The following is an 11,254-nucleotide window of genomic DNA, read 5'->3' as shown; positions in this document are numbered from 1 at the left end:
TTCTGGACAGTTAGACAAATAAGGCTAGATCCTCCCTACCAATTATGAGAGACTTCTGGAATTTTCTTAAGCTCTTGGAACCATCATGGGGACTTTATATCTACAGTCCTGAAAAAGCTATCCCACTTTTCATAAAATACTAGACAAGTGGGAAAGCTGGGAAGGTATAGATACTGATGGGTAGTGTGCAGTTTTCCATGCATGTGTGCAAGAGTGCTCATCAAGGCAGTAGTCTAGCTGAAGGTTGCCTAGCTCTAGACTGAACTTTGCCTAGAATATCAGCTCATATTTGAAACCACTACTGACCCCCAGCACTCCCATTAGTTTCCTTGTGGGGCCAGGCAAATAGCCCTGATCCAGGGCAGTGAGAGCCATATCATCCCCAACAGATTCTAGACTCACTGGACCCACAAGTAGCTGCCAGAAACCATCCCAAAGCTATTTTTAAGCTTCTAGGACATCAACCAACCTTCCTACTGGTACCTCTCAAAGAATCCCCATCTAGTTAGCCAGCGCACACATCTCTGTCTCTGATCCTGGTCCTGGCTGTGAATCGGGGCCATCTGAGCATTACTTGTAAACATAAGGGTTACAAGATGGCACAGGGACACTAATGAGGTGGGTGGGGTGGGAACTCATAGCCCCCTCCCCCAGAGTCCAGCACAGCCTGGGAGCCAGGGGTCCCCCACCCAGTGGGGGGTACTTTAGTATATCTGAGCAGAGTAGGGTTTAGAGAACCAGGACAGGTGGGAATGGATTGATGCAAGGAGTGCTCCCTGCCCTGCCTCCCAGGCTAAGGTTCACATCATTGAGTCTTGGCTGTGGGTTGAGCCATTGCTTCCAATGGTGATGGCAGCCATCATGCCAACTTCATCACTTTTGGGTTTCTCAGGGTTCAGCAGCTGCACCTCCAGCTGGGATTCTGTTGAGCTGAATGCTGTTGCGTAGCGGCCTGTCTTGTGCTCAACAAGCGCTGGGCCCCATTCCCGGCTTGGCCGAGTAGCATTTTTCAAACGCTGCAGAGATACAAAAGGCAAACAAGAAGTTGCTGGTTTCAAGGCCTGATTTACAGTGGGATCTGAGGCAAGTACACCCATATGTCCAGAAAGCAGCAGCAGCTCTGCCCATTTGCCTGCAAGTCCCAGTCTTACCTGCAGTAGTGTGTCTCCTTCTGAGCATAAAATATAGTAGCCTGCGTAGATGGGGATGCAGATGACCGATGAGAGTGCCATACAGAAACCAATGGCGATGGCCCAGGTCGGGTACACATATGTGTTGTATGTGATTGGTTCATACTGAATCACTGTGAATATGAGGATAAACTGGAAGGAGAGGGGGAAAAGGCTGATTGAAACCAAAGTATATACTGCATGGCGTCATTCCTAGTCTTGCATTCTGGGGACCTTCAAAAGCTCTTTTCATTTCTCAGACCTGGATGTTTTTATCATAGCAAGTAGAAAACCTCTGGCCTTTTCTTCCCCCCTCCCCCACTTGCTTATCACAATGTTTTTGTGCATTAGCAGCTTAGTCTTTATTCCATCCTGATTATGTTGTTAGTCACCCAGTCCCCTTTTCCCTCACTCCCAATCCTGTCTCCTATGTTCTTTTGTGATTCTCCCCCCACTCCTTCTTTGTACTCACAAAGATGATAACTGGAGAGATGAACCTCCAACAGATCTGGAAAAATATGGGGGGTGGAAAACCCAGCATCATCTCAATGTCCTTGAAATAGCTCCGGTACCCTGGGTGAGAAGATGATCAGTCGATTAGAGTGGAGGTATTATAACTAGACACCAGGAATACTGCAAGAGTCCATACGGTATAATAGGCTATCTATTTCTTCATTGTGTCTCTCTCTCCATTGCTCAGTATGGCTCCTTTCCTCTGCTCCCTATCCCTATCACAACTCCTGACAGAGAAAGCAAAGCACAAAAGAAGTCTCTGCAATGATAACTTGAGGCAAGTTCTCACTGCCTACTGGCAGAGTGCCTGAAAGGGTTAATGTCCAGACCAGGGAACACTAGGTAAAATATCCTTTGGGGGATTCCCTCTTAGGACAATGGGTTCCGTCAGTAGGATGTGAGAAATGTGACAGCAATATCGTAGCAATGATTGGAAGGTGGTTGGGAGTCATTTTAATGAAGAGGATTAGGGATGACATGATAGCAATGTTCCAATATCTCAGGGGTTGCCACAAAGAAGAGGGAGTCAAGCTATTCTCCAAAGCACCTGAAGGCAGGACAAGAAGCAATGGATGGAAATTAATCAAGAAGAGAAACAACCTAGAACTAAGGAGAAATTTCCTGACAGTTAGAACAATTAACCAGTGGAATGACCTGCCTCCAGAAGTTGTGAATGCTCCAACACTGGAAGTTTTTAAGAAGAGATTGGACAACCATTTGTCTGAAATGGTATCGGGTTCCCTGCCTGAGCAGGGGGTTGGACTAGAAGACCTCCAAGGTCCCTTCCAACTCTGTTATTATTATTATTATTACATCAAAATGACCTGACCCCCTAGAGCACCAACCTTATGCCCTTGAAGCTTGCCCAAGGCTACTAGCTTTCTGTACTAAGCCTGCTGCTGTAATCTGTTTCTTTTACTACCAACTCTTTTTAGCTGAGGAGCAAGTAATCAGACCTGCATCTTGGATCAGCAATCTTCTGAGCTGTGAGTGAAGGTGTCCAATGAAACCAATTACTGGCAACAGCCAAGTAAACTTTAATATCCTTCAAATTGTTGTGATTGGCTATTAGTCCTGTCTGCATTTGAGTTGTGGATTCTTCATAAGAAAGAATTGAACAAAATTTCCTGATTGAAGTTTTTCCTATCTGTTTCTTACTCCAGGCTCCAAAGTCAGGAAACTGTATTCAGGGAAAGCACCATTTTCTATTCCTGAATTTACATAATATAGCTAATTTTTCAGTGTTCCTGGGGGGAGGTCTGCTGTTTTGATCAAGTGCTCATAGTTGAAACATCAGTATTCCAGCCATTCTTATACTCTTGAATTGTCCCAGTTAACCCAACAGAGCTCTCTATGCAACTGGCAGAAGCTACTCACCATAGACATACATAATGGCAACACACATGATGCATGAAATAACCACAAGTGAGAAACTTGCTGCATAATTGTCCATCAGCGATAACCAATAAATACCAGCCTAGAAGAGAACAGAAAAAGAAAACAGTCAAGTACTGGATTAAGCAAGCCTTGCCCCTTTCAGCCTTAGGATACGAGTGGGCAATTTCTGCCTTGCTCTTTAACTCTCTCTCATACCTGTGTGGTGAGTGGGATACCTAGCAGAAAGCCCACCACAGCCACACCTAGAGTCACAAAAGTCTTCCGACGCAATATCCATTCATTTCCCACTTCATCCACAATGGCTGTGACAAGAGTTTCCAGGAGACAGAACTGAGGAAAAAATAATGAAGAAGAAAAAGTAAAAGTTATACACGTCACAGAGGTTTTGTTCTCTCCATCTTCCTCCATTTAGCAACCGTAAAATCACTCTTTCTCTCCAACTACAGGTAGTTCTTGACTTACAACCATTTGTCGAGTAACCATTTAAAGTTACAAAAGTATTGAAAAAAGTGACTTATGGCCATTTTTCACACTTCCGACTGTTACAGCATCCCAATGGTCATGTGATCAAAATTCGGATGCTTGGCAACCGGTTCATATTTAGGACGGTTGCAATGTCCCAGAGCCAACCTTCTCACAAGAAAAGTCAACGGGGAAGCCAGATTCACTTAACAACCGTGTTACTAATTTAACCACTGCACTGATTCACTTAGCAACTGTGGCAAGAAAAGTTGTAAAATGGGGCAAAACTCAGCAACAGAAGTTAGCAACAGAAGTTTTGGGCTCAGTTGTGGGTGTAAGTCGAGGACTTAATATACAGGCTGGAGATCAGCGGTGCTTAAGTAAATCAGCATTTGGGGCAAATATACTTTATTTGGGGGGAGAATCTGGTGCTAATAGTTAAGTTCAGTGTGCCTTAATCTGCCACCTTTCCCAGGTTGGTATAGTCCCAACATTCTAAGTCAGCATGAGAATTGATCATACAACTTGAATATAATGGGAGCTTCAGCTTGATTCCATCTAGAAAGCACCAGGATACAGAAGGCTTCCCTGTTGGTATAGCCTCATTATGACTCAGTTTGCCATAAAGGAATTTGGAATGCTAGTCATGTGGTATCAGAATAATCATTGTCCATTTCCCATGGTTTCCAAGCACCATAAAATCTTCATCTTTCCTTCAAACTAGATGAATCAAGTTTGGGGCATGTGTTTATGTATACATATGTACATACAGGTGATTTGTATTTTAACAAACACATATGCACACATATAACAGATGCACACTATTTTGCACTTATGTTTATTGGCTAGTTTAGCCTTCTCTGGAGTTGTAGCTTTCAGACATGTTGGGCCCTGGAATTCCCCCAAAGCATAAGCTGCAAATAGCTATATTTACCTGTGTACCCAGCCCCAGCAAGATGAGCATGAAAAAGAAGAGAACAGACCAAAGAGGAGAAATGGGGAGGAGTGTCAATGCCTCAGGATAGGCCACAAATGCCAAGCCAGGGCCTTGGTCGGCCACCTTGGAAACATCCACTCCCAGGTGATGAGCCATGAAGCCGAGGATAGAGAAGATGACAAAACCTGCGTAGACACTGGTAGCACAGTTGGTGATGCTGATGATGATGCTGTCTCTGTGGGTACACCAAGTTGGGAGAGCTCATGAAAACTGCAGCTGAAGGGGACTATCCTTAAGCAAACCAAATGATTTGTCTCTAGAGAATGCGCTCCCACGTGAGATGTGCAAGTGGGTTTAGGTACTAAATTAGGGGAGAAGTTTATTTTTATTGTTATATTTTATTTATTTACATTTTATTATGTTTTAGTTCAGGGGTGTCAAACTGCCGGCCCGCTGGCCAGACGCGTCACGAGGAAGCCGCGCCCATCCCATTGCCGGCAATGGCAAAACAGTGCCGATACGTCGCGCAACGTCACATGACGTCACGAGTTTGACATGTCTGCTTTAGTTAATTCAAGAAAAATGTTTATTTTAATTCTTGTAGCCATCTTGAGCACCATTTGTTGGTAAAAGGGTGGGATATAAACCCATCTGTTCTTTCTAAAGGTAATCTTATGAAAGCCACCTGCAGTTCTGAGATCCATAGATGAAAGGAGGCAAAATGATTTAATTATAAAGAACAAAGAAAACACAAATTTTGTTTCAATGTGCCAAATTAATACAAAGCACTTATGTGAACTTAGGTAATGTAGATATTTAATCTGCATTCTGAGGGCTGCTTCACCTCATGCTTTAAGACAAAAATATTTTTTTTAGTATTTGTGTTTTTTTAAAAAAAGCTCAAAAATTATGCACTGTCTAAAATCAGGTTCCTCCCCAATGGGAGAGACAAGGATTCTGACATCCCTGCACTATTTCCCCTGTAGATTATTTTCCAGATATATGGACTACTGTATATCACCCAAAAATCTCTTTGCACATCCTTTCCACATCACTTCTATCAAACATCATACCTGTAGCAGTTGTTGTGAAACTTGTTATATGATGCCATGGTGATAAGTCCCCCCCAGGCACAGCCCAAAGAATAGAAGATTTGGGAGGCAGCATCGCCCCATACCTATCAAAGATAAAAAATGTCACTGGGGAAACAGAGTTGCCCGTGTAGTTTCAAATTACAGGGAGGTGGTTCAGTTATGGCTCTGACCGCACAGCTTATGAATCCATTATGATATCCCCTCTAAATACCTTTGCGTCAATGATTTTGTCCCACTGTGGTGTCAGATAGTACAGGATGCCACTAACTGCCCCGTCAAGAGTGATTCCCCGCACAAATAAGATTGTCAGCACCAAGTACGGGAACGTTGCTGTGAAATATACCACCTGAAAGAGGGGGGAACAAAGGAAAAGTTGAAGAGCATTCAGACGTATTGCAAGTAGAAAGCAGGTTCCAGCAAAAATTCCTTCTCCCAGAACTTTTATTTCAGCAGCATGACAACCGTCAGCCTGTCCAAGCAAGCGCTGACTCCCCTCCTCTTAAAGCAGTGGTTCTCAACCTGTGCGTTGGGACCCCATTTGGGGTCGATCGACCATTTCACAGGGGTCGCCAAGCAAGGCTGTCCACCATTTTTTTTGTCCGCCATTTTTTTTGTCCGCCATTTTTCCCCCTTTTCCGGCGGGTGCCTTACCTCCCTTGGGCTGGGCCAGCTGGTGGTCGGCCTGCTCCGTCTCTGCCGCTTGCCAGCTACGCCTCGGCTGGCACAGGGGGCGGAACCACGCATGCGCGGTGCTCCCGGGCAGGGAAAGTCCTCGACCTACGACCGGTTTAGTCCTCGACTTACGACCGGTTTAGTCCTCGACTTACGACCGGTTGGGGTCGCGGCATTAAAAAGGTTGAGAACCACTGTCTTAAAGTAAGCACCCTCTACTACAATCACTATAGTTCAACAAATATATAGAATTTAATAAGCATTTAGGAAAACCCATTTTTTTGACTAGATTATAAACCCGCAGAATAAGATAAAGCCACTCTTATGTGACCAAGGATGAACATCGGAGTGCTTTGTCAATGTAAAACTGAAAGTGAAGAAATAGTCTGTATCTGGACAAAAGAGGAGGGACAAGGATGTTTGCAGATGGCGTCAAAAGCTGACCTGAAAGCAAGATTTATTGCAGTGCTTGGACACAGATATGTTAAGTAAGAGGAACACTACTTGCTTTTCCTGAGGACTTCACACTCTTGATGAGGCAGAGGAAGACGACAATCCAAGAGACGCCCAAACAGCCCAGCAGGGGAAGCCGAACTTCACCCAGATTCCCGATGTCATTAGACAGCTTCAATACATACCGCCTGGAATAAAAGTTATAGGAGTATAAGCTTCAGTTTTGCAAGTACTTTACTTCCTTCTCTACCAAATGCATCAAATCAATTTGCATCCACAGCCCCCCCCCCCAAAACTGGCACTCACATAAAGAAAAAGAAAAATTCAAGACAAAAATTCTAAAAGGTGGGATAGTTAACTGCTGTGAACAAATTTTAGGGTCAGAAATTAAGTAAATTAGTATATAGATCTTCATAGTTCAGCACTATGAACTTACACCAACTTTCACCAACTTGATAAGAATCATAAGGATTTATGGAGAAATTTTGTTTTCATTCGCCTCTAATAAGAAACTTTTTAAAATGCAGGTGACATTTAAGTCTATTAGAGTATAAATAACTCCCCTAACATGATATTGTTGGATTTCATAATCCAAGGGGCAAAATGGATTTATTTCAACTCAAGTCAAAAATACTGCAATTTTATTTTCTTACCTACTGTTTCCATCCCTTGGTCCAGCAATGGTTTATCTGTCTCTGATTATAAATCATGTTACATAACATATGGAACTGCCTACATCCAATCTTTCTGCTACTTGTTCCATTTAAGGCAACATCTTTCCAATATGCAACTTGCCTTAAGTGATGTCATTCAGACACAGTGGTTGGGATGGTGGCTGCACCTTATAGGCAGAATAAGCTAGGATCACACATTCCATGTGACATACCCAATGTCTTCCATAATTCAGTCCCTGTCTATTTGTTTTGAATTAAAACTTCCACCAGCCCCAGTAAGTGTGATGCTCAGAAGTGATGAGATCAGATTATTCCCACTGAAGGAAATCCCTTACAAATCAATTCCCATTTCCTCCCCCCCCATATCCATTTACCTTATCCCCTCCCTGCCCATTATCTGCCCCCATTATCACCTCCAGTATTCCTCACTGGGGCTAGTGCGCTTCAGAGTCTGGTTGAAGATATTTGTGATGTTGAGTGATGAATCCACTGAGCTGTTGGTAACATCCAACACACTGGTACAATTTCCTGTATTCCAAAAATTATTACAGTATGTCCAGGGTAGCACCCGTGTCATTGATGAGAAGAAATAATAGAAGGCGATACAGATCACAACATTGTAATAGATTCCAATGTAGCTGGAGACAACCATCATACCATAGCCAACACCTGAAGGAAATAAAGTATAAGGATAAATAGGAAGATTTTGAGATGGGAGTTTGCTGCTAAATGTAAAAGACAGAACATATTGATGTTGGAATTGTAAAGTAGATGACATAAGTTTGCAACATACACACTACATATGGAAGGGGCAAGTTTAATTTAAAGCAGAAACAAGAAAGCCCATGAGGGCAGTTTATGATACAGAGTCAGGTCCTGCCAACACACACTGATTAGATTTATACAACTAAAACAATATTGTGGTTTGTGGTTCAGCATGTTTTCTGGAACCTAGCCATTGTCCTCTCCAGTTGTGTGAATCAAACTATCCATTAAGCCATTATATGGTTTGTTGAAGCATATGAAAGGAGGTGAATACCACAATTAGAATTTGCTGTTGGTGATTTAGCATTAAATATCTAGTGCAAACGCTGCCATTACGTTCTTCTGCTTTCAGACTCAAAACAGAAAAAATGCAGCCATGAGGTGGGAAGCAGAAGACTGCATATGAATAGTAACATATCTAGATTAGAGGGACCATAACTTATACATTACAACTGGGCAGAATAAATCTGGCAGAAAGCTAGTGCTAGGAACTAAATACTCTGACCTTTTCTTTTGGATTTATTGTGAACTTCAGATTTTCTACCTTAAAAAAAGCAGATTCTCTGAAGTGAAAATACAGGCTTAGTTTCTAGGCCTTCAATCAGATTTTTAACAATAATCAGATATGGTTCTAGAAATTGTCTTCATGTTATATGGCCGACAGTTATTCAGTCATCAGTCCAATTACCTCAGCTCCATGCCAGTTAGATCAAAACTGGATGGCATACAGCAACGTTTTAAAAAATCCTAGAATTGCTGCAAGGAAGCTGAGGGGATATCTTTTCTCTCCAGTCCCTCTCAACAGTGGGAGCAGAAATATGTATTTGACTGATCAGGCTTGGATAGGCAGGAGTGGATGTGGTAGGCATCCACCATTGTTTTGTTTTTGTTTTGTTCTTTCTTTCTTTCTCTTTCTTTTTTCTTTCTTTCTTTCCTCCCCTCCCTTTCTTTTTTCTTTTCTTCAACACATCTGCAGCAAGTTGAAATTTTGTCAAAATGATGAACTGTGTATTGTGACATCAAAACATAATTTCTGCCATTTACATTCTTGTGTGCAATTTTGCAATGCAAGTATAAAGGGACTAGGATCTGTATTGTGCTGTGACCAAGCATATTGTTTCATCTTCACCCTTCTGTGTCCTGCAGAGACACCCAGGTGTGTGTGTGAGAGAGGCTAAAACTGCAACAGGAGTGGTAGTGGTCCTAGAAAAGTGTCTAGGGTTTCAATTCTGCCTCCGAAGAGCAAAATAATAGGAAGCAATGTGATGTAGCTAACATGGAAGTGGGACAAATAGTAGCAACTTTCATCTCCAACTACTAAAATTCTCTAGTTTTAAGTGTTTGTAAAACATACTAATGTATCTCGTGATACAGATTTCTCATTTGATAATGCCAGTGTGTCTTGAAAATCTCAAATCAGACATTTTCTTGCCTGAAACAATGGAGAAAATAGTGTCCCCCGCCACATTTCAGCTCTGTTATGGTAGAACTGGTTCTGCTGTAAAGGGGGCACATGATCCAGATAGAGAATGTGATTGTGGCCATAATCTGAGGGCCGGTCCACTGATCATTGGTTCTCTCTCACCTTTGAACATGGGGCTGATCTTCCAGACGCCCAAGCAGCCCTGACTAGCGAATTGTCCAAAAGAGAGTTCCAAGAAAAACAGGGGGATCCCACAGAACACCAACATGATGAAATAGGGGAACATAAAAGCACCTAGGCAGAACAAAAGGAAGGAATCAGCCTTACAGGATTTCAGGAGTAGAAGTCATGCTCTGTATGCCAAAGTCAAATTCAGTTCCTGGCATCTGCAGTTATAAAGAGTCAATGTAGAAGTTCAAGTAATAAGAAAGCACTCTGGGTAAGTTTTAAAAATCAGTATGAATTCTTATTCACAGAGTGAGGAACCGGAGGACTTGAAAGCCATTAAGGGAAGGATACATTTTAAGTTTTATTCAAAATGGGATAAAGCCCTCCATCTGTGCCAGTAATTCCCAGCTGTTTTAAGCAGTCCTTTCCTACAAACTCAATGCCAGTACATGCAATTGGTAGGTTAGCTGAGCTTTCCCCAATCTGGTGCCTTCCAGAAGCATTTGGGCTGTTAGTTAAAGAATTCCCAGCCCAGCTTGGTTCACAAGTTCTGAAAATCATAACTTAATACATTCAAAATACTTCTGGTCATCTTGAGCCAGGCCCCAAGAACAAACCTGAGTCCCAGAATTGTTAGGATGCTGCAGCAAAAGGCCCACCCTTTCCTATTGTGCTGAAGCACAGCTGGACGAAGAATCAATTATGAAGAGCTTCTCTGCTACCAGCAACTTTGTACTTTTCAGGCCAGACTATGGTAGTGCACTGCCACAAAACACAGTGAGCCCTCACCAGCCTTCCCACAAACACAGTGCTCTGACCTCCATACTCACCTCCTCCATTGCGGTAGCAGAGGTAAGGGAAGCGCCACACGTTGCCAAGCCCAACAGCATAGCCAACACTCGTGAGAACAAATTCAATCTGGTTGCCCCAGTTGCCTCGTCTGACGTTCTCATCTCGCTTACCTGTTTCACCAGGCACAGCCCCATTCTGCCAAAAGAGGAAGGACAGTCGGTTATTACAGCTAGGCTTGGAAGGAAGGAGGCTTGGTTCTGGGCAGGCTTTTTGGAGCTCCTTCAAGAGATGCAAAGAAGGAACAGCCAGATATGAAAACACAGCCTACGCCCACTTTATGTAACACGGGATAATGAGGAAAAGGCTGCACTCTGGTTGTTTTATGTCTGTCCCCTTCCCCAGCTGATGGAAATGCAGGCAAGGATGGAGAGTCTGAGGACGTAATGGAGCTGCTACCCCCTGCTTGTCCAGATGAATAATCCTGGGTCAAGCTGTAGGAAAGCTGGCAGTTGCAACACATACAAAGCAGGCATGAGAGGAGGCAGCACAAAGGAACCTCTGTTCCTGTTTCTTTTGCCTGCCCAATGATCCAGCTTAAGAGACCCCAGGCAGGGCCAGTCCCTCTAGTCACCCACTGTGCAGCTGAGCCCCCACAAGATCAGAGAAGCCTTGCTAGTCTAACCCATGTTATCTTTCCATCTTTGGCCAACCAGATTCAGTTGGGAAATGCACAA

The 11,254-nt window shown here is 43.2% G+C and overlaps 1 protein-coding gene across 1 annotated transcript in view; it reads right to left on the bottom strand.

Annotated features, from left to right (window-relative positions):
* Nucleotides 1-611: 611 nt before the first annotated feature.
* The window catches only part of SLC6A9 (solute carrier family 6 member 9), a 44,787-nt gene continuing 34,144 nt past the window's right edge, over nucleotides 612-11,254 (bottom strand). Inside the window, exons 2-13 of the mRNA XM_015811350.1 lie at nucleotides 10,559-10,715; nucleotides 9,723-9,854; nucleotides 7,786-8,041; nucleotides 6,754-6,886; nucleotides 5,785-5,919; nucleotides 5,553-5,656; nucleotides 4,477-4,714; nucleotides 3,276-3,410; nucleotides 3,060-3,159; nucleotides 1,642-1,742; nucleotides 1,152-1,322; nucleotides 612-1,016 (exon numbers count right to left, since the gene is read on the bottom strand). Coding sequence (XP_015666836.1) covers nucleotides 801-1,016; nucleotides 1,152-1,322; nucleotides 1,642-1,742; nucleotides 3,060-3,159; nucleotides 3,276-3,410; nucleotides 4,477-4,714; nucleotides 5,553-5,656; nucleotides 5,785-5,919; nucleotides 6,754-6,886; nucleotides 7,786-8,041; nucleotides 9,723-9,846 — 1,713 coding nt within the window. The 5' untranslated portion in view covers nucleotides 9,847-9,854; nucleotides 10,559-10,715 and the 3' untranslated portion in view covers nucleotides 612-800. The remainder of the gene's footprint in view (nucleotides 1,017-1,151; nucleotides 1,323-1,641; nucleotides 1,743-3,059; nucleotides 3,160-3,275; nucleotides 3,411-4,476; nucleotides 4,715-5,552; nucleotides 5,657-5,784; nucleotides 5,920-6,753; nucleotides 6,887-7,785; nucleotides 8,042-9,722; nucleotides 9,855-10,558; nucleotides 10,716-11,254) is intronic.

This window comes from Protobothrops mucrosquamatus, unplaced genomic scaffold, assembly GCF_001527695.2.
Source record: "Protobothrops mucrosquamatus isolate PMUCROS unplaced genomic scaffold, P.Mucros_1.0 scaffold39, whole genome shotgun sequence".
Classification (NCBI taxonomy): domain Eukaryota; kingdom Metazoa; phylum Chordata; class Lepidosauria; order Squamata; family Viperidae; genus Protobothrops; species Protobothrops mucrosquamatus.
Note: the sequence above shows the minus strand (reverse complement) of the source record. Positions and strands in the feature narration are given on the sequence as shown.